This window comes from Oryx dammah, unplaced genomic scaffold (assembly GCF_014754425.2).
Source record: "Oryx dammah isolate SB20612 unplaced genomic scaffold, SCBI_Odam_1.1 HiC_scaffold_6, whole genome shotgun sequence".
Taxonomy (NCBI): Eukaryota; Metazoa; Chordata; class Mammalia; order Artiodactyla; family Bovidae; genus Oryx; species Oryx dammah.
Window position 1 is genome coordinate 30468495 of NW_024070190.1, and position 27475 is coordinate 30495969.

Below are 27475 nucleotides of genomic sequence, written 5' to 3' on the forward strand. Positions count from 1 at the left end.
ACGGAGGTTCATGACATTGTACAGAAGACAGGGATCAAGACCATCCCGAAGAAAAAGAAATACAAAAAAGCAAAATGGCTGTCTGAAGAGGCCTTACAAATAGCTGTGAGAAGAACAGAAGCGAAAAGCAAAGGAGAAAAGGAAAGATATACCCATTTGATTGCAGAATTCCAAAGAATAACAAAGAGATAAGAAAGCCTTCCTTCAGCGATCAATGCAAAGAAATAGAGAAAAACAATAGAATGGGAAAGACTAAAGATCTCTTCAAGAGAATTAGAGATACCAAGGGAACATTTCTTACAAAGATGGGCTCAATTAATGACAGAAATGGTATGGACCTAACAGAAGCAGAAGATATTGAGAAGAGATGGCAAGAATATACAAAGAACTGTACAAAAAAGATCTTTACGACCCAGATAATCACGATGGTGTGATCACTCACCTAGAGCCAGACATCCTGGAATGTGAAGTCAAATGGGCCTTAGGAAGTATCACTATAAACAAAGCTAGTGGAGGTGATGGAATTCCAGTTGAGCTATTTCCAATCCTGAAAGATGATGCTGTCAAAGTGCTGCCCTCAGTATGCCAGCAAATTTGGAAAACTCAGCAGTGGCCACAGGACTGGAAAAGGTCAGTTTTCATTCCAATCCGAAACAAAGGCAATGCCAAAGAATGCTCAAACTACTGCACAATTGCACTCATCTCACACGCTAGTAAAGTAATGCTCAAAATTCTCCAGACCAGACTTCAGCAATATGTGAACCATGAAATTTCAGATGTTCAAGCTGGTTTTAGAAAAGGCAGAGGAACCAGAGATCAAATTGCCAACATCCGCTGGATCATGGAAAAAGCAAGAGAGTTCCAGAAAAACATCTATTTCTGCTTTATTGACTGCCAAAGCCTTTGACTGTGTGGGTCCCAATAAACTGTGGAAAATTCTGAAAGAGATGGGAATACCAGACCACCTGACCTGCCTGTTGAGAAACCTATATGCAGGTCAGGAAGCAACAGTTAGAACTGGACATGGAACAACAGACTGGTTCCAACTAGGAAAAGGACTACGTCAAGGCTGTATATTGTCACCCTGCTTATTTAACTTCTATGCAGAGTACATCATGAGAAACGCTGTCCTGGAAGAAGCACAAGTTGGAATCAAGATTGCCGAGAGAAATATCAATAACCTCAGATATGCAGATGACGCCACCCTTATGGCAGAAAGCGAGGAAGAACTAAAGAGGCTCTTGATGAAAGTGAAAGAGGAGAGTGAAAAAGTTGGCTTCAAGTTCAACATTTAGAAGACTTAAGATCATGGCATCTGGTCCCATCACTTCATGGGAAATAGATGGGGAAACAGTGGAAACAGTGGCTGACTTTATTTTGGGGGGCTCCAAAATGACTGCAGATGGTGATTGCAGCCATGAAATTATAAGACACTTACTCCTTGGAAGGAAAGTTATGACCAACCTAGATAGCATATTAAAAAGCAGAGACATTACTTTGCCAACAAAGGTCCATCTAGTCAAGGCTATGGTTTTTTCAGTGGTCAAGTATGGATGTGAGAGTTGGACTGTGAAGAAAGCTGAGCACCGAAGAATTGATGCTTTTGAACTGTGGTGTTGGAGAAGACTCTTGCGAGTCCCTTGGACTGCAAAGAGATCCAGCCAGTCCATCCTAAAGGAGATCAGTCCTGGGTGTTCATTGGAAGGATTGATGTTGAAGCTGAAACTCCAATACTTTGGCCACCTGATGTGAAGAGCTGACTGATTTGAAAAGGCCCTGATGCTGGGAAAGATTTGAGGGCAGGAGGAGAAGGGGATGACAGAGGATGAGATGGTTGGATGGCATCACCGACTGAATGAACATGGGTTTGGGTGGACTCCGGGAGTTGTTGATGGACAGGGAGGCCTGGCGTGCGGCAGTTCATGGGGTTGCAAAGAGTCCTACACGACCGAGCAACTGAACTGAACTTAACTGATGCCAGTTATAGCTTCATAAACCTGGGGAGAAAAGAGAAAGTCTGAAAAGATTTTATTGTATTTGCCCATAAAGAGGCTGTTGTTAACCTTTACATAGCGGTTTCATTGGTCTAATGAAGTAGATCCAAGTTATAGTGAATTGAGGAGTAAATGAGTGATCAGAAAGCAATTAGGATAAACATTCAAGAATTTGGAAGATAAAGGGAAGAAGTAGGAAAATAGTAGCTGGAAATTAGAGATTTTGTTTTTAAGATGGAAAAGTCTTTAGAATGTCCTCAGGTTTAGGAAAAGGAGTCAGTAGATTGGGAGAAGTTGAAAGTTGAGGGGAAGGAGGGGGCAATCAATGGCAAACTTGGGGTATACAAGTGGAAAAGGATCAAGAATTTAGATGTAAGGATTAGTCTCAAAACAGAGAAGGATGTGATACCTCTTCCTCTGAGGCTGAAAGGAAAGACATACAATGGATGCAGGAATAAACAGTTTAGGGGCTTCCCTTCCTAACCACTGGTGGTTAAGTGGTTAAGAATCTGCCTTGCTGTGAAAGTGCTGCACTCAATATGCAAAAAAAAAAAAAGAATCTGCCTTGCAGTGCAAGGGATGCTGGTTTGATCCCTGGTCTGGGGAGATTCCACATGCTGTGGAGCAACTAAGCCTGTGCACCACAGCTACTGAGCCCATGCTCTAGGCCCTGAGAGCCACAGCTACTGAGCCCATGCGCTGCAGCTACTGAAGGCGCATGTGCCTAGAGCCTGTGCTCTGCAACAGGAGAAGCCACCGATGGGAAGCTCACACACCGCAATGAGGAGTAGCCCCCGCTCTCTGCAACTAGAGAAAGCCCACATGCACCAGCAAAGACCCACCACAGCCAAAAAGTTAAATAAATGTTAGAAAACAGAGTTTGGCTGTGGGATTAAAAAATTATAGGATTTTTTTTTTTTTTTTGCCTAATAATTTCTATTTCCTATGTGAAGTAACTTCTTTACTGAAAGTGAAGGGAGTAAGTGTTGAATGTAAAGTTTGAAGAGAAGAAAATTTAGATACTGCCTAGCATAATGGAAAATGTTGCTGAACAAGGACAAATACATAGATTATTGAGAGTATTAAAGTCTTCAGCTAAGACCATATGCAGTTTTCTTCAGGCTCAATTAGCAGCTTCTGCTAAGAAGGAAGAAGTCAGGTTGTAGGATTGTTTTGATTTGGGAGTTGCCTGAGCAAGTGCAGGAAAAGGACAAGGATGCCCAGGACTTGAATGTGCTGGTGAGAGAGCAGTATGAGTAGATAATCATGAGGTCCAGGCTTATCCATTTGGGAAATTATAGGCGTATTGGAAGTCAGAGAGCACTCTTAAGGGGACTAAATGACAAGAAGACAGAAGGCTTGTAATGTGGGAATGGGGAATGGATATTAGAGGTAAAATATTTCTGGTTTGGGCATAGGAATGTGTTGCTATAGGGATTTGGAGCTCAGAATTAGAAAGAACAGAGTACAGAGGCATTAACAGTGATCAGAAGCTCTCTTTGGCCCATCCCAAACTTAGCTTCACTCTTCACATTCCTTAGTAACTCTCCTTGTTAAAGTCAATGATATAAGTTTTATTTCTGGTTAAGAAATTGGGGGAGGGGTCTTCCCTGCCTCTAGCCTCTGGCCCAAGAGATTGCTTGTTATACCAGACCTCCTTTCCCATCTGGGTATAAAGGATATGTTATTTTTCCTTCTACCTTTCTGGCTATGTCTAAAATGTCTCCTTGCTAGAATCTGTCTGTATATCCCACTGAAAATATAGATGTAGCTGCCAAATATTTGTTTTCTCGATGTTTGAAGATTCTAGCTAGTTCTTGCCCTTTTCATGTCATGACACCTAAAAAATGATAATATTTCTGTACACTAGAGAAAAGGAAAGAAGTTATTTGGGGTTAGAAGTGACTTAGGGATGCTGACTGCCCAGCCTTGAGGAGAGCAGTTCTGCTGTAAATAATTTTTACTCACTTCCATGACCTCAGACTTTTGGTGTTCAGATACCTGAGATTCTATTTCACCCTTGATATTTATCTGTTGGTTCACACGCACTCTGTTACTGTACTGGCAAGACTGTGAGAAACCTCAATATCATTTTAGATATCATAACTAGAGTCTCATATCTGGTTTATTCTTATAAAACTTCTCTGATTATAACTGCTTCATTTTGTCTGCCTGTCATCTTGATGCTGACAAGACCATACCAGATGATGTCCAAGGCACCCCTCCAGTCATTTATACTAGCAGTGAACAGCTTCGACTCTTTGCATTTGAAGCAGAAGTCAATGAAAACTATGAAATGGCGACAGTGTACTATGAAGAGGTAATTAAATGTCTTTCTGGTGGTTGTTGCTACTGCTAATTGTATAAGATGGGTATAATACATAGTAGTGTTTGATTGTTTAAAATCCAACCTTGTTGGTGAAAAGACAGACACATAGATCAATAAAATAGAGTCCAAAAATAGGTCCAGAAACAGAGCCATTATATTTTTGACCAAGTTGTTTACAAATTTAAAAATTCAATGTCGAAAGGATAGGCTTTTCAAAAAATTGTGTTAGAACACTTAGTTATCCATATGCAGAAAATGAACCTGGAGAGAGAGAAATAAAGATGTCAGAGTAAGAGGACATGGAGGTCACCTCCTTGCCTTAAGCACATTAAAAATACATCTACATGTGGAACAGTTCTCACTGGAAATTGACAGAAGGACTCATGTACAACCAAGGCTGTAAGAAAGATACACAGATAATTTAGTTGAAAGGGAAGAAAAGTGATCTGGTTGGGACCTGTGTCCCTAGGAGGGGACTCGGAGGAAAAGGGAGGGTGCGCTGGTATATATTCAGACGGAGGAGTAAGTGGGTCCGGCCACAGACTGGGTGTCCCAGTCCCGGATTACAGTGTAGAGAAGACAAGGCCCCTTTGCTGGTTGGAGGACTGACTGCTGAGACGGACAGAAAGGCTGGAGAAGCCTGGACTCCACTTATGAAGAATGCACGTGTCCTGGCTTGCCCCTGAGGCAGGGCAGAGAGCGATCTGCCCTACAGGCTGGCACATTCCTCACGGCCGCCTTACCATGCACCTGGGCCCAAGCCAAGCCAATGAGTGGTCCAGCCCCACTCAGACCACACCACAGCACAGCATTGGATCTGGGGGGCCACAACCAGGGAAAAACATTCTAACCTGGGTTGCATCCGAGAAGAGCAGCCCTAGTTACAGCTATACGCGCGTGGGCCCAGCTGGCTGCAGCACAGCCTCCCTCTGGTGCAAATGCCCAGGGTGGGGAGAGGGAGGAACACGCACTCACGGGGAGCACAGTCAGCTGGAGGGAACTGTCACCTCTAGTTGTGAAGCTGTTACCCTGTGTTTTCTTCTGAGAATTTTATAGTTTTAGGTACTACATTTAGGTCTTTGATCCATTTGAATTATTTTTTGTATATGGTGTTAGGTAAGGGTTCAGCTTCATCCTCTGCATGTGGATATTCAGTTTTCCTAGCAGAGTTTGCTTAAAAGATTGTCCTTTCCCTACCGAATGGTCTTGACACCTTTGTCAAAAGTCATTTGACCATATATGTTAGGATTTATTTCTGGGCTCTCCATTCTATTCCCTTGGCTTACATGTCTGTCTTTATACCAGTACCAGACTGATTACTGTAACTTTGTTAAGTTCTGAAATCAGGAAGTTTGAGTTTTCTAGTTTTGTTCTTTTTTAAGATTGTTTTGGATATTCAGGATCCTTAAGATTCCATGTGAATTTTGGAATGGGCTTTTTTGTTTCTGCAAAAAAATATCATTGGGATTTTGATAGATATTGCTTTGAATCTGTATATTGCTTTTCACAGTATTAAGTCTTCTAATCTAATCTGTGAACATGCAATGTGCTTTCATTTGTTTATCTCTCTTCTTTAATTTCTTTCAGCAATGGTTTATAGTTTTCACTCATTATAAGTTATTTTTATTATTACATATTTGTGGATAAGCTGATATTTGCCTCCTCAAGACTGTGACAGAAGTGATTATATGTAAATCTCTAAAATGAATCTTTTGGTTCCCAAGTATTGGATGAGCATATGGTGACCAAAACACTGATACTAGGAAGCAATGAATTGAGGATTCATTTTTTTTGAGGCTTTCATTTTTTACATTATTTCCATAAATATTTATTGACCACATAATATAAGCCAGACAAGTGACTGTTCTGGGCATTCCGAAGTTAGTGGTAAGCAAAAAAGAAGTCACATTTCTAATTTCACAGAGCTTATAGTATTTTTGGAGTGCCTGCTCTGTGATGTCATATGCATGAAGGATGTAACATAGCGTCACAGTAACCTTGGTCCTCCTGACGTTTCATGCGGCAGAGGTTAGTTCGGGAGCCTCAGAACCTGGAGCACTGGCTGGACTACGGTGCCTTCTGCCTCCTAACTGAAGATAATATCAAAGCACAGGAGTGTTTTCGAAAAGCCCTTTCCCTGAACCAGAGTCATATCCAGAGGTATGGTTGGAAGAGAGATGAGGAATGAGTAGGGGCAGATAAGCTTTGGGGTGAGTTTGCCTTGGTTCCTGTGACGTGGGGCCATGTTGTCAGTCATGCTGGTGGTCTCTTCTCAGCTTGTTGCTGTGTGGTGTCCTGGCTGTCCTGATGGAGAACTATGAGCAGGCGGAAGTTTTCTTTGAAGATGCTACTTGCTTGGAACCAACCAACGTTGTAGCCTGGACTTTACTTGGTTTGATACTTTCCTATGATACAAATGTCTCTTCTTTCATTAGAAGATTTTTCCTTTCTCTTTCCATTCTTTAATGGCTCATCATGTAATTCTTAAACTTTGGTAGAAGTGTGGGAAATTTAAATGAAATGTCCTTCTTCAGTATTTGATAGTGGGAAATTAGTCACATTTGTTTCAACGTCTTTTTTTTTTTCAGGCTTGTACTATGAAATTCAAAATAATGATATTCGAATGGAAATGGCATTTCATGAAGCCTTCAAACAGCTTCAGGCACGGGTTCTTCAGGCACAAGTAACGAGGCAGAAGAGCGCTGGTACTGTAGAGTGTGTTGAGGAAGGAGGGAAAGCAGAATCCAGCTTAGGTCCTTGGGGAGTTACCAATGGTTCTTCTACAGCAGCCCTCAAAGTGGAAGCCCCAACAGGTAGGAGCAGGGAGATGGTGTGTGGCTATTGGAAGAATTATTGGCCTCATGAGTAGGACCTGGCACATAGTAGGTACTCAGTGAATAGTTGTTAAATGAATGAGAAAGTGGAGTTTTGAGTTGTTCCAGGGCTACCAGGCAACGGTCCTTCTAAACATTTCCTCATTCATGTGACTGAAAGTTGGAAATTTCTACTGTTGTTGCTTGTCAATTTTTTGAGACTTAAAAATTTTTGGAGAATTTAACATCTCTGAAGTTGAAGGTGAAGGTGAAGTTGAAGTCGCTCAGTCGTGTCCGACTCTTTGCGACCCCGTGGACTGTAGCCTACCAGGCTCCTACGTCCAGGGGATTCTCCAGGCAAGAATACTGGAGTGGGTTGCCATTTCCTCTCCAGGGGATCTTCCCGACCCAGGGTTCGAACCCAGGTCTCCTGCATTGGAGGCAGATGCTTTAACCTCTGAGCCACCAAAAGGGGTATCATTTTAGCAGAGTAAGTTTCATTCTTTTCCCCCTCACTGTCTTCCCCAGGATCTAAAGTCTCAGTAATGTGATTGTAAAATTTTTAAATTTATTTATATACTTTTTTTTTCCTGTTCTTCTTTGACATTCTCCTTTCCTCCACTTTAGGAACTCATTCTAATATGTTTAAGTTGTGTGTTTTTGTGTGTTTCTTGCATATGTTATTCTGTTTATAAGTTGTTACACTTATTAACAGAATTGTTATTTTGTGTACATATATTTTCAGCGGTTTAAGGTATAATGGATATTTCATAAACTGGACATATTTAACGTGTACAATTTGATAAGTTTTGACATACGAACACATCCATGGAAACATCACCACAGTCAATATAATGAACATAATGAACATATCTGAAAACTCCAGAACTTCCTTTGTGCCCATTTGTAATCTCTTTCTCCCATCTAAGTACTCAACAGGCCTGACACAGACCAGGTGAGATCTCATCCAGGGTGGTATGGCTGTAGACTGTAATCTCTTTCTCTTGGCCCTGTTTCCACATAAACACCAGTCAGCTTTCTATTACTATGGATGAGTTTGCATATGTTATAATTTTACTTATTTATTTATGGCTGCTCTGGGTCTTCATCAAAGTGTGTAGGCTTTCTCTAGCTACAGTGAGTGTGGACAACTACTCTTTGCTGTGGTGTGTGGGCTTCGCATTGTGGTGGCCTCTCTTGTTGCAGAGCAAGGGCTCTAGGGCTATGGGCTCAGTTCTGGATCACAGGCCCAGCTGCTTCGCCGCATGTGGGATCTTCCCAGACCAGGGATCCAGCCTGTGTCCTCTGCATTGGCAGGCAGATTCTTAACCACTGGGGATGTCCCAACTTTAGAATTAAGAAGAATTACACAGTATATACTCTTTTTTGGTCTGACTTTTTCCACTTCAGTTAGTCAGTCAGCTCAATCACTCAGTCATGTCTGACTCTTTGCAACCCCATGGACTGCAGCACGCCAGGCCTCCCTGTCCATCACCAACTCCCGAAGTTTACTCAAACTCATGTCCATTGAGTCGGTGATGCCATCCAGCCATCTCATCGTCTGTCATCCCCTTCTCCTCCTGCCTTCAATCCTTCCCAGCATCGGGGTCTTTTCATGAGTCAGCTCTTCGCATCAGGTGGCCAAAGTATTGGAGTTTAAGCTTCAGCATCAGTGCTTCCAACGAACATTTAGGACTGATTTCCTTTAGGATGGACTGGTAGGATCTCCTTGCAGTCCAAGGGACTCGCAAGAGTCTTCTCCAACACCACAGTGCAAAAGCATCGATTATTCAGGACTCAGCTTTCTTTATAGTCCAAAGACTCTCACATCCGTACATGACTACTAGAAAAACCATAGCCTTGATTAAATGGACCTTTGTTGGCAAAGTAATGTCTCTGCTTTTTAATATGCTATCTAGGTTGGTCATAACTTTCCTTCCAAGGAGTAAGCATCTTTTTATTTCATGGCTGCAGTCACCATCTGCAGTGATTTTGGAGGCCCCCCAAAAAAGTCTGACACTGTTTCCACTGTTTCCCTATCTATATGCCATGAAATGATGGGACCAGATGCCATGATCTTTGCTTTCTGAATGTTGAGCTTTAAGCCAACTTTTTCACTCTCCTCTTTCACTTTCATCAAGAGGCTCTTTAGTTCTTCACTTTCTCCCATAAGGGTGATGTCATCTGCATATCTGAGGTTATTGACATTTTTCCTGGCAGTCTTGATTCCAGCTTGTGCTTCTTCCAGCCCAGTTTTTCTCATGAAGTACTCTGCATATACATTAAGTAAGCACAGTGACAATATACAGCCTTGACATACTTCTTTTCCTATTTGGAACCAGTCTGTTGTTCCATGTCCAGTTCTAACTGTTGCTTCCTGACCTGCATACAGGTTTCTCAAGATGCAGGTCAGGTGGTCTAGTATTCCCATCTCTTTCAGAATTTTCCACAGTTTATTGTGAACCACACAGTCAAAGGCTTTGGCATAGTCAATCAAGCAGAAATAGATATTTTTCTGGAACTCTCTTGCTTTTTCAATGATCCAGCGGATGTTGGCAATTTGATCTCTGGTTCCTCTGCCTTTTCTAAAACCAACTTGAACATCTGGAAGTTCATGGTTCACATATTGCTGAAGCCTGGCTTGGAGAATTTTGAGCATTACTTTACTAGCGTGTGAGATGAGTGCAATTGTGCGGTAGTTTGAGCATTCTGGGGCATTGCCTTTCTTTGGTATTGGAATGAAAACTGACCTTTTCCAGTCCTGTGGCCACTGCTGAGTTTTTCAAATTTGCTGGCATAGTAAGGGCAATGATTTCACAGCATCATCTTTTAGGATTGGAAATAGTCCAACTGGAATTCTATCACCTCCACTAGCTTTGTTCGTAGTGATGCTTGCTAAGGCCCACTTGACTTCACATTCCAGGATGTCTGGCTCTAGGTAAGTGATCACACCATCATGATTATCTGGGTCATGAAGATTGTTTTGTACAGTTCTTCTGTGTATTCTTGCCACCTCTTCTTAATATCTTCTGGTTCTGTTAGGTCCAGACCACTTCTGTCCTTTATCGAGCCCATCTTTGCATGAAATGTTCCCTTGGTATCTCTAATCTTTCTCATTCTATTGTTTTCCTCTATTTCTTTGCCTTGATCACTGAGGAAGGCTTTCTTATCTCTCCTTGCTATTCTTTGGAACTCTGCATTCAGATGGGTATATCTTTCCTTTTCTCCTTTGCTTTTGGCTTCTCTTCTTTCCTCAGCTATTTGTAAGGCCTCCTCAGACAGCCATTTTGCTTTTTTGCATTTCTTTCTCTTTGGAATGGTCTTGCTCCATGTCTCCTGTACAATGTCATGAACCTCATCCATAGTTCATCAGGCACTCTGTCTATCAGATCTCATCCCTTAAATCCATTTCTCACTTTCACTGTAAAATCGTTAGCAATTTGATTTAGGTCATACCTGAATGGTCTTGTGGTTTTTCCTACTTTTTCCAATTTAAGTCTGAGTTTGGCAATAAGGAGTTCATGATCTGAGCCACAGTCTGCTCCTGGTGTTGTTTTTGCTGACTGTATAGAGCTTCTCCATCTTTGGCTGCAAAGAATATAATCAATCTGATTTCAGTATTGACCATCTGGTGATGTCCATGTGTAGTCTTCTCTTGCGTTGTTGGAAGAGGATATTTGCTATGACCAGTGTGTTCTCTTGGTAGAACTCTATTAGCCTTTGCCCTACTTCATTCTGTACTCCAAGGCCAAATTTGCCTGTTACTCCAGGTGTTTCTTGACTTCCTACTTTTGCATTCCAGTCCCCTATAATGAAAAGAACATCTTTTTTGAGTGTTCTAGAATGTCTTGTAAGTTTTCATAGAACCGTACAACTTCAGCTTCTTCAGCATTACTGGTCAGGGCATAGACTTGCAATACCGTGATATTGGCTTGCCTTGTAAATGAACAGAGATCATTGTGTCGTTTTTGAGACTACATCCAAGTACTGCATTTTGGACTCTTGTTGACTATGATGGCTACTCCATTTCTTCTAAGGGATTCTTGCCCACAGTAGTCGATTTAATAGTCATCTGAGTTAAAATCATCCATTCCAGTCCATTTTAGTTCGCTGATTCCTAAAATGTCAACGTTCACTCTTGCCATCGCCGGTTTGATCCCTTCCAGTTTGCCTTGATCCATGGACATAACATTCCACGTTCCTATGCAATATTGCTGTTTATAGCATTGGACCTTGCTTTCATCACCAGTCATATCCACAACTGGGTGTTCTTTTTGTTTTGGCTTCATCTCTTCATTCTTTCTGGAGTTAGTTCTCCACTGATCTCCAGTAGCATATTGGGCACCTATTGACCTGGGGAGTTCATCTTTCAATATCCTATCTTTTTGCCTTTTCATACTGTTCATGGGGCTCTCTAGGCAGGAATACTGAAGTGGTTTGCCATTCCCTTCTCCAGTGGACCACATTTTGTCAGAACTCTCCACCATGACCCGTCCATCTTGGGTGGCCCTACACAGCGTGACTCATAATTTCATTGAGTTAGACAAGACTGTGGTCCATATGGTTAGATTGGTTAGTTTTCTGGTGGTTTTCAGTCTGTCTGCCCTCTGATGGAGAAGCATAAGAGGCTTATGAAAGCTTCCTGATGGGATAGACTGACTGAGAGGGATACTGGGTCTTGTTCTGATGGGCGGGGCCATGCTCAGTAAATCTTTAATCCAATTTTGATTATTTTGAGACTCAAACATGTTGTTGCCCATATCAGTAGTTCATCATTTTTTATTACTAAATAATATCCTGATGTGTGGAGATACCACACTGTATTTATTTAATCAACGCTGGGCTGGAAGAGGCACAAGCTGGAATCAAGATTGCTGGGAGAAATATCAATAACCTCAGATATGCAGATGACACCACCCTTATGGCAGAAAGTGAAGAGGAACTAAAAAGCCTCTTGATGAAAGTGAAAGGGGAGAGTGAAAAAGTTGGCTTAAAGCTCAACATTCAGAAAATGAAGATCATGGCATTTGGTCCCATCACTTCATGGGAAATAGATAAGGAAACAGTGGAAACAGTGTCGGACTTTATTTTGGGGGGCTCCAAAATCACTGCAGATGGTGATTGCAGACATGAAATTAAAAGATGCTTGCTCCTTGGAAGAAAAGTTATGACCAACCTAGACAGCATATTCAAAAGCAGAGACATTACTTTGCCAGCAAAGTTCTGTCTAGTCAAGGCTATGGTTTCTCCACTGGTCAAGTATGGATGTGAGAGTTGGACTGTGAAGAAAGCTGAGCACCGAAGAATTGATGCTTTTGAACTATGGTGTTGGAGAAGACTCTTGAGAGTCCCTTGGACTGCAAGGAGATCCAACCAGTCCATTCTGAAGGAGATCAGCCCTGAGATTTCTTTGGAGGGAGTGATGCTGAAGCTGAAACTCCAGTACTTTGGCCACCTCATGTGAAGAGCTGACTCATTGGAAAAGACTCTGATGCTGGGAGGGATTGGAGGCAGGAGGAGAAGGGGACGACGGAGGATGAGATGGCTGGATGGCATCACTGACTTGAAGGACATGAGTCTGAGTGAACTCCGGGAGTGGGTGATGGACAGGGAGGCCTGGTGTGCTGCAATCCATGGGGTTGCAAAGAGTTGGACACGACTGAGCGACTGAACTGATATATATTTGGGCTGTTTCTAGTTTGGGACTGTTAAAATAAAGTTGCTGTGGATATTGTGTACAAATTTTTGTGTAGACATGGACTTTCATTCTTTTGGATAAATACTTGTTATTATTTTTTGTCGCAAAGTTGTGTTTGACTCTTTGCAACCCCATGGAATGCAGCATGCCGGGCTTCCTTGTCCTTCACCATCTCCCAGCATTTGCTCAGACTCATGTCCATTGAGTCAGTGATACCATCCAACCATCTCATCCTCTTTCACCCCTGATACTAGGAAAGATTGAGGGCAGGAGGGCAAGAGGATGAGATGGATAAATACTTAGAAGTCAAATAGCTGGGACTGTTCAACTTAGAAGTTGAATATCCGGGTTATCTAGCCATATGTCTTTTATTTTCTAATATTTGAGAATTTTTCCAGATATACTTGTTTCTTATTTTTAATTTAATGTAATAGTGGTTAGAAAATGTACTGTACATGATTTGAATCCTTTTAAATCTCTTTTGACTTGTTTTATGGTCTAGTAGTTTAATCTGACTTGATCCATGTACACTTGAAAAGAGTGTATATTCTGCTGTTGTTGAGTGGAGTGTTCTATAAAGTGAGTTTAATTAGTTGATTGTGTTGTTCAGCTCTGCAAATGCTTTGTGGTTTTGTGCCTTTGAAGTTTTGTTTAAATAGTTCTTCCTACCTCGTCACATTTTCTTCGATTAACTTTATAATATTAGTTTTACATTTACATGTTTAATCTGTCCAGATTCCATCTTTGAGTGTGATGCTAGGTGGGAACTAGTTTACATTTTTCTGCATGTAGAGAGATAATTTTCTCAAAACCATCTGTTAAACAATCATCTTTTATCATTTGATTTAAGGTGTATATGTCTCAGCTCTCTGTTCTGATTTGTTTGATCTTAAAACAACATCACACTCTTTATGGCTGTGGTGTTAGACTATGCCGTTTCTGGCATATGAGGTTTTCCCATTTACTTGCCTTTTGTATACCTGATTTACCTGTTCATGAATCTTTATTCACCTACATGAATTTTATAGTGAGTTTATCAAGTACATTAAAAATCCAGTTGGACGTTTTATTTTGACTGTATTGAATTTATAAATTAATTTAGGAGTAATAGACATCTGTGCTTCTGTGCTTGGTCCTCAGTCATGTCCAGCTCTTTGTGACACCATGGACTGTAGCCTGCTAGGTTCTTGCCTGGAAAATCTGATAATTCTCCAGGCAAGAATACTCGAGAGGGGTTGTCATGCCCTCCTTCAGGGCATCTTCCCAACCCAGGAATCAAACCCAGGTCTCAAGCATTGCAGGCGGATTCTTTACCATCTGAGCCAACAGGGGACCCCAGTAGACATCTGCATATTATTAACCATTCTATCCAAGTGTGTGGAGAATCTCTCCATTTACTCAGGTCATCTTCTGGGTTCTTTATTACAGTTTTTAACATTTTTTCACCAGTGAGGCCCTGTTTAAGTAATTCATAGTCGTTTTATTGATTGCATTGCTATCATAAGAGTATCTTATTTTAATTATGTTTTCTAGTTGGTTATTGCTGGTATTTTTTAACGTATGCTGTTGATTTTCTACATTTTAGATTTTAGTGTATACTATTGCTTTTTAGATTTGACTTGTATCTGATAATCTAATTTGACTCATTTTTTTAAAATAGGGAGCTTAGTTTATTTATTTGTTTATTTTCAGCTGGGCTGGGTCTTCGTTACTATGCGGGCTTTTCTCTAGTTGCAGAGAGTGAGGGCTACTCTCTAGTTGAGGAGGGCAGAGTTCTCCTTGCAGTGGCTTCTCTTATCGCAGAGCACAGGCTCCAGGGCGTGCAGGCTTCAGTAGTCGCGGCACTTGGGCTCTAGAGCACAGGCTCAGTAGTCGCTCACAGGCTTCGTGGCTCCTTGGCATGCGGCATCCTCCTGGACCAGAGATCGAACCTGTGTCTCCTGCACTGGCAGGAGGATTCTCCACCGCTGAGCCACTGGGGAAGCCCGTAATTTGACTCTTAATGATTCAGGTAAATTATTACTTCTATTGTTTTTTCCAGAATATGATTATTATATCATCTGCCAATAATGATAGTGTTACCTTTTCTTCCCAATTCTCATACTGCTCACCTCTTTTTATTATTTACAGTAATATGTTGTATATTAGTTGTCGTGTTCAGCCTTATCTTCTTTCCCTAAGGGGAATGAGTTTAAAGTTTGTCTATTAAATCTAAAATATGGTTTAAGATTTTTCTTAAAAAGAAAAAAAAAAACCTTTACAGAATTAAGAAAATCTCTTCTGTTCTTAATTTCCAAAGTTTTTTTTCATTAATAAGTATTAATCTTTATCAGATTCTTTTTCTGTATCAATTGAAAAAAATTATTTTATTTTATCTGTTAGTATAGTGAACAACATTGATAGATTTCTTTTATACTGAACAGTCCTCGCAATAATTGAATACATACTGCTTGATCATAGTATATTAATTTTTAATATACCTTTTGATTTGAATAGCTAACTCTTTATTTTGGATGTTTGCATCTGTGTTCATAAATGAAAGCCTATAATTTTTTTTTGTCTAGTTTTATGATCCAGATTATTAGGTACCTTTTGTTCTTTTGCTTTTAGTCTTTAATAGATTTGTATTTTATATTTATTAGTGTTATTTGGAGAAGGAAACGGCAACCCACTCCAGTGTTCTTGCCTGGAGAACCCCAGGGACGGGGGAGCCTGGTGGGCTGCCGTCTATGGGGTCTCACAGAGTCGGACGCGACTGAAGCGACTTAGCAGTGTTATTCATGGCATTTTCTACTTTTTTTGCATTTTCTACTTTTTAGAGTTCATCAATTTCATCTAGGTTTAAAAAATTCATTAGAAGGACATGTTTTTTCATATTAATATATTATTTTTATATAGACTTTATTTTTTAGAGCAGTTTAAGTTTCTAAGTTTATGTCTTGTTCTTTTATTGATAACATATTCATCTATCTCTTCATTTTCCCCAATTCTCAGCTTATTTCTGTGTTAGATAGGTCGGTTGGCTAAGTTTCCCAGTCTTGAAGAAGTGCCTTATATAGGAGATGTCCAATGGGGTCCAGCAGGGCACTCTTCTCTGGTCACCAGAGGTATACACTCTAGAAGTATCCCTCTTCTCTTGTGGCAAGGTGAACTTTATGGGCATGCTGGTAAGCAGGACTGGCCCCTGGCCCAATTGTCCATGAGGCTGTGCCTCATGTGGTGACTGAGGGCCCACTGGATAGCACAGTATCTTCCTGTGTGGTTGGTCGTGCATCCCCAAGGGACTCAAGGCTGGTGCCAGTCCACTGGTGGGCAAGTCCATGTCCCCAAACAGCTGTTTGTGAGCTCCAGGGGAGCTCATGGCTTGTGCCAACCCACTGGTGAGTGGGGTCGATTCCCATTGGAAATAGGCCAAAGGGAAGATTCTAAAATGGCATTTGCTAGTACCAATGTTATTATGGTAGAATGCTTCAAAAATAGCTGTTTCACCAGTGTTTGCATCCCTAGAGGGAGTACCAGCTTCTGCCACTCCAGAAGGTTCTCCAAGATCAGCAAGAGGGTCTGACCCGGGCTCCTCTCAAGTTACTGCCTCTGCGCTGAGGCTTGGAGCATGTGAGATTTTGTGGCCGCCGTTTGAGTGGAGTATCTATTTCCTATCATCCTTTGGCCCTCCTTATCCTAAGCCCCACTGGTTTTCAAAGCCAGATGTTCTGGGGGCTTGTCTTCCTGATGCAGAATCCCTGGGTTGAGGAGCCTAATATAGGGCTCAAACCCCTTGCTCCTCAGGGAGGACCTCTATGATGGTGATATTCTTCGTGTTTGTGTGTCACCAAGCTGAGTGTGGATCCTGAGTATACCGTGTCCCCATCCCTCCTACCATCTCATAGTGGTTCCTTTTTTAAGTCTTTAGTGTGGAAAACATTTTCTTCTAGTCTCTGTCATTTTCATAGATAAAGACAGCTGTTCTATAAGAGGTTGTAAATTTGATGCATCCAAATTTACACCTCCCTCCAAATGGGAGGCGGTGAGTTCAGGGTCTTCCTACTCTGCTATTTTGGCCACCTCCAGTTTCTTTTTTTTTCATTAAGATCATCATATCTCGATGATCAGCCTGCATATTTAACCAGTCTCTTTTTTCTGAAATGCATATTGGATTACCTCCATCTCGAATAGTTTGGGTTTCCTTCTCTTCCTTGTTCTGCCTACAACGCGGGAGACCTGGGTTCATTCCCTGGGTCGGGAAGATCCCCGGGAGAAGGAAATAGCAACTCACTCCAGTACTCTTGCCTGGAAAGTCCCATGGATGGAAGAGCCTGGTAGGCTACAGTCCATGGAGTCGCAAAGAGTTGGACACGACTTAGTGATTTCACTTCACTTCGCTGTCTTGATACACCCATTAGGTGTAATCATTTCCCAGTAATACTGTCTTACTTTCTAAGATCTCACCTACCCTCACAGTTTCTGTTTCACTTCTCATAACTCTCAAATGTCTGTCTTTAATGCTGACGCACCTCCAGAGTCCAGCAGTGGATTTTTCCACTAGTTAACTCATCTCCCCATATCTCAAACTGACTACATTGTTATATTAGGCATCCAAGCTCATGATCTCAGAGTCAGTCCTGCTTCTTCTTGCTTGCTTACTTGACCTTCCCCGTATCCTTATATCAAGTTGATTTCCCAGACCAGTTGATTCTCTTTCGAAATGCTCCCTACACCATCCCTTTATTTTTCCACTGCTATCTATTACCAATATCCAGAGTGTTATAACAGCCTTATTATGGACTTCTTCATCAACATTTTTTTCTCCTTGCTGCATAGTACTGCTAGAGTAATCTTCATAAAATACCACTTTAATCCTCTGATTTTTCTGCTAAAACTCTTCATTGTAACCCTCTTCTTTTTCTTATAGAAGAAAACTCCTAGCATTCAAATACCAATACAGTCTAGCCCCTAACCTCCCTTTCCTTAATTTTTTGCTATGCAATCCTCAGTACCCATTAAAATAATTAGCTTGCTACTCCCAAGCTTTGGCCCCTACCTCTTTACCTATCCAACTTTTACCTATTTTTCAAAGCCATATCTTTTTCTCTAGTTGAGAGTGACCTCTTGTGAGTCAGAGCCAGTTGGCATTGATCATTTCCTAACTGGCATTGCTTTTTATTTTTATTCCTAAAACACGTATTTATGTGAGAGGCAGCATGGTAGGTTTAAGAGCTTCAGCAAATTAACTTTTCTGTGGTGGTTCACTTTGTTTAAGGCAACATAATAAACATATCTCATAGTGCTGTGAAAAATAAATAAAACTGTGCATTACAGTCCTTATGTTCAAATACAGTCATGTTCAAATGGAGCTACTTTCTATGATGATGATGATGATGATGATGGTGACGATTTTTGAATATTAGATACAATAGAATTCTTGTCCTCAAGGAGTTTTAATATTTTGTAAAACTATGTTAATATTCTCCTTTGGATTCTTGAGATTCTAGGTTTAGCATATAGCTTTTGCAATAGGTGTTTGTTTGGCATCATCAGGACTTGGGCTTACAGCAGGTTTGGACTACGGGGTCATAGTGGCAGGAGCTGTGCTGTCAGTGTAGCTTGTACTCTTTAAATTAATCAGAATGAAATTCTGCAAAACAACATTTCTTTCCATGAAATATTTAGGGGATATGTATGCTTTGGAAGTTACTTGTATTTTATCTTCTTTTATAATAAAATTTTTTCACTGTATTTGTCTTTCATTTTTTAAAGTATGAAAATATGATAACATTTATAGGAGACTTGAAAATGCATAAAAGAGTTACTTGTAGTTCCACTTATATATTACAATTATTTTTTAAAGTAGGTAAATTAAGAGTTTTAGTTGGAGTTTCAATATCAAGCTCTCAAAGATTAACAGAATGAATATACAGAGAAATAGAAGGATATAGTAAACCTGAAAAGCACTATAAACCAATTTGACATAATTAAGATTTACACAATTTTCATATAACAGTAAGATACAAATTCTATTCAAGTTCCCATAGACTATAAACTGTGAAGACATTGGAACATATCCAGGGATATAAGACCAGGTGCAAAAATGTCATGGTCTAAATATACTAATATCATACAGTCTGTTCTCTTTTCACTGTGGTATTATGTTAGAGATCAACATAAAAATATATTTGAAAATAACTCACATATTTTCAAGTACAATATGACATTTACCAAGAGAGATATTTGACTTAGCTATTGAGAGCCTCAACGAAATTAGAAGACAAAAAACACAGAGGGTAGTTGCAGAGAAGAAAGTGTTTGAATGAGAAATTAATATCAAAGATACTTTAAAAATCTCATTTTGGGGAAGTTAAATGTCACAAATATTTGTAATAGAATAAAAATGAAAAGAGAATATACCAGAATTTGTTGTACACTGAAGCTGCTCAGTGCAATTAAATACAATGTGGAGTCTTGAATGAAGTATGAAAACAAATAATGGACACTAGCATAATGAATAATACTGTATCACATGTTAACTTCCTGTTGTTTTTTTACAACATAGTGTTTCTTTATATTTTCAGAATTGGATTAGAAATTTCAAGCCTCCTTCAAATTTTTTCCTATAATAAACATTTAAATATTAATACAATTTAGGAAGGTGTTTTTTTTCTCATTAAAATATAATCTTTTTAGGACTAGGAGCTCCATTATCCATTCTAGATGAATTTCTTGATGAATCCTCTCAGCTGCAGTCTGATTCCCATGAACCCATTTTGTCTGTACAATCTCAGGATCCAGCTGCCAGCCAAAAAGCATCCAACATATTTATCAAGGAAACAGCATCAAAAAAAGGTAACTAGAATAAAGATTTCTGCTTGAAAGAAGGGCATAAACAAACTAGGCAAAGATAAAGACTCTTATGATAACCAAAATGGCAGTCTTGTTTGAAGTTGATTGGTTTATGTGTTATGTTTAAATTCCTTCATATGAGGCTAGTCTCTGAAATCCAATCTCAGTAGTGCCACTCTTTCACTTTTAGCTCAGAGAAATAGCCAACGGATCTATGACTTTCTAACAGTGAATTTTCACGTTTGAAATATCTAAATGTTCAAAGTATCTACAGATTTGTTTCACATTCAGGAAGATCTGAATACTGTTTTTGGCCGGAGACAGGGTGGGTGCATACTGTCCAACATGTGGGATCTTAGTTCCCTGACAAGGGATTGAACTTGTGCTTCCTGCAGTGGAAGGGTGGAGTCCCAACCACTGGACTGCCAGGGAAATCGCAGGAAGATCTGAATTAAAAAAAACAAAAACACAACTTTCATTTCATTCAACTTTTATTTGGAACCACCAGTAGACTAACCTTGAGAACCCATGAGATCTCTTTGGGGGCATTGTTGTAGAATAATCTATTGCTTTCAAGATTATACTTTCTCTCTTATAATTGAGTAGAATACTCTCTCTTCTATGTATCTGAGCTTCTGAATTTTTTCTTTATATCTAATTGTCTATTATTTTAATACCATATTTTCAGAAGCCCTAAAATCTCAAGAGTCATCAACTTGTCTGCATTCCACCCCATACAGAGTTTCCCAAACTCCTACCACCATTTTCATGGAGACCATACGCTTCTTGATGAAGGTCAATGCTGTGCAGGTAAGAATATTTGGAATAGGGCAAGTAGAGGGAAAGATTTTAATGAACTACTTATTCTATTATAGTGGTGTCTTTGCAAGTTTAAATGTTTATGATGCAGAAATCAAACATGTTTCTAAGAGCACACTGAGGCCTAATGGTATAAACATCCAAATGTGAACTACTCTCTACAGAACGCATTAGCAGACCTCACTGCCAGTCTGCTTCCTATAGAATATCAGCAAAGCAAAGTCAGACTCTGAGTTGTGTAGCCTGCTGTTACTTTAATATGGGAACTCATATTATGTGAGTGTTAGGGGTTCACAGGAGCCTAAGCACACCCTTCTTTCCTTCCAGATTCTGAACCAATTGAAACTATTACACAATGCTATTGAGGGATAAAAGTATTAATTTTTTATTGGTAAACTGGGCTGGATATGTGATTGGTCCCAGATCGATCCTAGCCGTGCAGTCATAGGTGGAACAGCTGGAGAGTTGCAGTCTCCTCCCAGAGAAGAGCATCCTGCAAGGTCTACCTACTGCATAGGCAATGAGAAACTTACCCATGAAGCAAGCAGTAAGAGAGAGAACAAGATGCAGGAGCCAAGAGAGCTGGCCCTCAATCTGTAGAGTGCATGTCCCACTTGAGGGTGGGCAAACTCAAGAAAGGGCAAGAATTACAAACTCAATGAGAGTAAAACAGGAGCCTTTAACATACTAACCATTCACAGTAGAGAAACAGGCTCTCTGTCTCCTTAATTAAATGAATCACTTTTCCTCCCATGTCCAAGAGCCTGAATGCAGGCAGAGGAAAGAGCTGCAGAGCCTTCCCCTGTATTTTCCTAAGCAGGTATTAATGTTAGTGGAAATTTCTGTGTTATAGGCTGGGATGAGAATAGAGGGAGAAGAAGGGTTTCCTCTCTACTTAGCAAGTATATATGAGTTTGTCAAATTTGCAGGCCTTAAATCATAATAAAAAACAAAGAATAGCCCAAAGTATAACTGGTGAATATAACAAATGTTTGAGAGTATGTCAGAAACAGACATTTATGTTGCTAAGATCCGAAGTTGAGAATTTTAGAAAGTTTTGCCTTATTCTGAGTTTCCTTGTAAACACAAATGCCTGAACATTTACGTTATATGTTAATTTGGTGGTTGATGAAATGCCTATGTATGCTACACAGCAGGCTAAAACTCATCTAGTATGATGAGCAAGAACAGGATTGTATAGTACTACAGATAATTAACTTGGAAATATTGCTACGTGAATAGCTCTTAATGGAGCCATGAAATGCTGAATGTTCATAACTCACCTCTAGCCTTTTGAAATTGATAATCATCTCATTCTGTAATACACTCTTTATTATTTATTATCAGAGACACAATCTTCAACCATGAGAGCTGTGGAACTGACACAATGCAGTCATTTACATGTTTCTTGTCATCTGATTTTTCCCTGTAGTATGTACACAGAGTGCTTGCCCATGAGCTACTATGCCCTCAAGGAGGCCCCAGCTGTGAGTATTATTTGGTGCTGGCCCAGACACACCTTCTCAAGAAGGACTTTGCTAAAGCAGAGGAATACCTTCAACAGGCAGCCCAGATGGACTACCTGGTAATTACTTTTGCTGCTGTTGCTACTGCTAAGTCACTTCAGTTGTGTCTGACTCTGTGCCAGCCCATAGACGGCCTCCTACCAGGCTCCCTCGTCCCTGAGATTCTCCAGGCAAGAACACTGGAATGGGTTGCCATTTCCTTCTCCAATGCATGAAAGTGAAAAGAGAAAGTGAAGTGGCTCAGTCGTGTCCGACTTTTAGCGACCTCATGGACTGCAGCCTACCAGGCTCCTCCGTCCATGGGATTTTCCAGGCAAGAGTACTGGAGTGGGGTGCCGTTGCGTCTTAAATTTAGTTTGGAGAAAGGACAAGCAGTTAGCTCATTTTTATCTAATTTCCTTCCATTTGTTTTTCTTAATTAATCATGACTTTTACAAAGGCCAGAGCAAAGATAAGGACAGCTCTTTAGCAGACAGTTTATCTACTTCAATTTTCCTGAATGTCTACTTTCTCTTTGTGAACACCATCATGTTATGCTTGAATGTTTTTCTTAATATTTACCCGAAGGACAAAATGACTTTGAAGAATGAGAGGGCGGTCCTAGAGCAGTATTTCCCAGTACAACTGAATGGCCCTCTTTCTAATTTGCAAAAAACACGGACTTCATTTAAATCAAAATGTTAAACAAAAATCATTAATATGCTTTTAAATACTATCTCATCCCATGTACTACTTGTTCTTCACTTTCTCAGAACCCTAATGTCTGGGGCGTAAAGGGTCATCTCTATTTTCTGAGTGGAAATCATGTGGAGGCCAAGGCATGCTATGAGCGAACCATTAGTTTTGTAGTGGATGCTTCTGAAATGCACTTTATCTTCCTGCGCCTGGGGCAAATATATCTGGAAGAGAAAGAGGTGAGGAATAGAGGATGGGGAATAACTGGTCATGGTCTGGGACCTGATTAACATTAGCATCCTTCTTTGAGGATTAAAAATAATAATATGATAATGATACTTTTATATCCAAAGGTAAAGTGACTTGCTCAACATCAGATAACCAGTAATTAATAGAAGTAGGATTCAAACTCAGGCAGTCTAATATTCAGTTCAGTTCAGTCGCTCAGTTGTAGCCGACTCTTTGCGACCCCGTGGACTGCAGCACACCAGGCCTCCCTGTCCATCACTAACTCCTGGAGCTTACTCCAACTTATGTCCTTGAGTCGGTGATACCATCCAACCATCTCATCCTCTGTTGTCCCCTTCTCCTCCTGCCTTCAATCTTTCCCAGCATCAGGGTCTTTTCAAATGAGTCAGTTCTTCACATCAGGTGGCTAAAGTATTGGAGTTTCAGCTTCAGCATCAGTCCTTCCAATTAATATTCTGCAAAAAAACATTTATAGAGGATACACTGCTTTGTAATAAAATAAAAATACTGTGAAAAAAATTACTGAGAAAAAACATTTACAAAGGATACACTGCTAAAGGACTGCTATCCAGAATATACAAAGAACTCTAAAAACTGAACAATAAGAACGACAATTCTTTAAGAAAACAATATTTAAGAAAAGGGCCAAAGACCTTAACAAACACAATACAGATGAAATACAAAAGACAGAAGGGACCTGCCTGATGGTCCAGTATTTAAGATTCCATGCTTCCACTGGAGGGAGTGCAGATTTGATCCCTGGTCAGGGAACTAAGATCCTGCATGCCACACAGTGCGGCCAAAAAATTTAATGAAAGAAGAAATACAGATGGAAAATAAACACATGAAAAGATTCTCCACATCAGATATCATTAGGGAAATGAAAATTAAAACAGTAACGAAATATAACTATACACCAAAATCTGGCCAAAATCTGGCACATTGACATTGCCAAATGCTGCTAAGGATGTGGGAGGAACAGGAATTCTCTTTCATTGCTGGTGGGAATGACAAATGATATAGCTACTTTGTAAGACAGTTTGGCAATTCCTAACAAAATCAAAAATATTTTTACCCTCTGATGCAGCAGTTATGCTCCTTGTATTTACATAAAGAAGTTGAAAACCATCTCCACACCAAAACCTGCACATGAGTGTTTATAGTAGCTTTATTTATAATGGCCAAAACTTGGATGCAACCAAGATGTTTTTCAGTAGGTGAATGGATAAATAATCTGTGGTACAGCCAGATAATAGAACATTGCTATGCTGTCACTTCAGTCGTGTCCGACTCTGTGTGACCCCACAGATGGCAACCCACCAGGCTCTCCTGTCCCTGGGATTCTCCAGGCAAGAGCACGGGAGTGGGTTGCCATTTCCTTATGCAGTGCTAAAAAGCTATCAAGCTGTCAGGCTATGAAAAAACATAAAAGGAGCCTTCAGTTCAGTCGCTCAGTCGTGTCCAACTCTTTGCGACCCCATGAATCACAGCACGCCAGGCCTTCCCTGTCCATTACCAACTCCCGGAGTTCACTCGGACTCACGTCCATCGAGTCACTGATGCCATCCAGCCATCTCATCCTCGGTCATCCCCTTCTCCTCCTGCCCACAATCCCTCCCAGCATCAGAGTCTTTTCCAATCAGTCAACTCTTTGCATGAGGTGGCCAAAGTACTGGAGTTTCAGCTTTAGCATCATTCCTTCCAAAGAAATCCCAGGGCTGATCTCCTTCAGAATGGACTGGTTGGATCTCCTTGCAGTCCAAGGGACTCTCAAGAGTCTTCTCCAAAACCACAGTTAAATGCTTGTTATTTAGTGAAAAAATCAAATGTGCACAAGCTTGGCGGTGCATGATTCCAACTGTATGATATTCTGGAAGAGGTAAAACCATGGTGACAGCAAAGGTATCAGTGATTTCCGGGGACTAGAGGAAGGAGAGTGATGAATAGATGAAGCATAGAGGGTTTTAAGGGCAGTGAAAATACTCTCATGATGGAAAAATGTCACACGTTTGTCCAAACCCATAGAATGTACAACACCAAGAGTGTACCCTGAGGAAAACCGTGGACTTCAGGTGATGATGATATGTCAGTGTAGGTTCGTTAGTTGTAACAAAGATAGCACACTGGTGGAGGATATTGCTAATGGGAGAGCCTATGCATGTGTGGGGACTGGGGGTAATTGGAAAATCTCTGTATTTTCAGTTTTGCTGTGAACATAAAACTTCTCTTAAAAAGTTATAATGAGTTCTTAATAATCCAAGGACTCATCTAACTTAGATTGGTGTGGAGTGTTAATACAATTACAGAAGCCCCATGATTATTCTGGCAATGCAGTATTTAAAGCTTCTAGAAGAACAACAGCTTAGTGGTGCTTTCTTTCTACAGTACGAAAAGGCAAAGAAAACCTACTTGCAAGCCTGTAAGAGATCACCTTCATGCCTTACCTGGCTAGGACTGGGAATCGCCTGTTATCGGGTAAGAGTATGAGATATTGAGACTAGCCTGTGCATATAGCTGACCTTGACTCCTTGGCCTTCCAGGTATCCATGGGGTTTGAATGATGGTGGGAAGGCTGTCAGGGCAATCTTCTCTAATAAAAAGCTGCTCTTCAAAGCTGTTCAGTAGAAAAGTGAAGTTCAATCTGAACTACAAAAATAAAATTTCTTTAAAAATCCCACAAAAACTAAAGTGTGAAGCTATATAATAAAAAAATTAATGTTATTTGGTACATAAGCTCATAATTTTATGATGTTACCTGTAAGAGAAAAGTGATATAGGGTGTGAAGAATCTACTCAACTAAAGAAGCTACTTGATACTTATTAAGCTCTGTGGCCCTTCTATATTCAGGAAAAGTTGCTACAGCTTCTGGCAGATCTTCTGTTCCTCTGCCACTGAAAACTCTTTAGTTACCCTTCCCTCCTTTTCTCTAATCTTTGAAAGAGGCATGCATTCTCCTGTTCTCGTTTAACTCCTTCATGCATATTTGTGATCTTTCCCTCTCCTTTTCTCCTAATCCCTTACTTTATTAATATTTTCTTTTTTAAAAAATTTACATTACTAAGCTTTCCTTCTCAATCAACTCTTTCCGTGTACTTCCTCCTTCTTTAACAACAATAACAACCTCCCTGGTTGTTAACCTTAACCAAAAGAGTGTTTATGTGCCTTGATTCCTATCCTTCATTGCTGTTTTATTTTTTAAATCATAAAGGTAAAATATGATCATTATAGAAAATATAGATGATACACAATATGAAGAAAACATGAAAGTATTCTTAATCCTGCCATTGATGATAACCAATGATGTTAACATTTGAATGCACTTTCCTCCAGTCTTTTTTTGTACATATGTGGTGCTAGTGGTAAAGAAACTGCCTGCCAGTGCAGGAGACATAAGAGACACAGGTTTGATCCCTGGCTTGGGAAGATCCCCTGGAGGAGCGCATGGCAATGCACTCCAATATTCTTGCTTGGAGAATCCCATGGACAGAGGAGCCTGGCGGGCTGTAGTCCGTGGGGTTGCAAATAGTTGGACATGACTGAAGTGACTTAGCACGGAAGTAATTTTAATGTATAAGATTGTAAATAATATATTTGCTGCTTTGTAATCTTTTTTCTACTTGACAATATAGCATTGGTACTTTCTCACATCATCAACTAGTCTAAAACATGAATTTTGATAACTGTGTAGTATTCCCTGGTTTGGATGAATAAGTAAGATTACCATGTAATTTATCATATAAACCTGGACACTTTTAAGAATGTAAAGGGCAATATTAATACTTACACTGGGATATAGTCAACGGGGACATGTGATCACTTAAATAGAAGCCGCATGCCCTCTGTTCCACCTTCCCAGAAAGGATGTAAAACAACTGTTGGTGTTAAAAACCAAACAGCACTTTCGAAACTACAGGAAACCAACTATATTAACTAGTCAGCATAAATAATGCTTCTGTTTGTTTTAAGTAGTATAAAAATATTTTTATTGATATAGAAATTCAGAAAAACTTGTGTTAAGCCCTACTGCTAAGATGTCCAAGTAATCTCTGCCCCCCAGTGAGTGTTTCAGTCATAGTTATACTGTATCTATGTGTGGGGATATCACAATTTACTTGACCAGCCACTTAGTATTGGACTTGTCATTAGTTTCTACAATTATATTATTATAAATAAAGCAGGAATAAACATTCTTAGACATAAATTTCTGTGCATAATTCTGTTATTTCCTTAGGATATATTCATAGAGAATGTAGAAAAATGTTAGTCTTTATAGTGTCAACTCATGTTCTAGAAAGGCTATATACTGATTTTTACTCTGCCAGGTAAGAGAATCCATTTTACTGTTAACTTCATCAACAATGGGCATTATCATGTACCAATTTGATATGTATCTTTTTTTCTTGGCTGTGCTGCACAGATTATAGGATCTTAATTCACTGACCAGGGATTAAAACTGGGCCCTTAGCAGTGACAGCATGGAGTCCTAACCACTGAACCACTGGGGAATCCCAATATGTATCTTAATTTACATTTTCAT

The 27475-nt window shown here is 40.1% G+C and overlaps 1 protein-coding gene across 5 annotated transcripts in view; it reads left to right on the forward strand.

The window, feature by feature from the left end:
* Positions 1-27475, forward strand: part of CFAP70 (cilia and flagella associated protein 70) — an 83057-nt gene that overhangs the window by 46326 nt on the left and 9256 nt on the right. Inside the window, exons 17-25 of one of the 5 annotated variants that reach the window (XM_040242404.1) lie at positions 4189-4314; positions 6350-6483; positions 6600-6715; positions 6912-7136; positions 19513-19671; positions 20357-20478; positions 21920-22072; positions 22766-22927; positions 25323-25412. In XM_040242404.1, coding sequence (XP_040098338.1) covers positions 4189-4314; positions 6350-6483; positions 6600-6715; positions 6912-7136; positions 19513-19671; positions 20357-20478; positions 21920-22072; positions 22766-22927; positions 25323-25412 — 1287 coding nt within the window. The remainder of the gene's footprint in view (positions 1-4188; positions 4315-6349; positions 6484-6599; positions 6716-6911; positions 7137-19512; positions 19672-20356; positions 20479-21919; positions 22073-22765; positions 22928-25322; positions 25413-27475) is intronic. The other 4 variants (XM_040242406.1, XM_040242405.1, XM_040242407.1 and 1 more) reach the window with 4 other exon arrangements.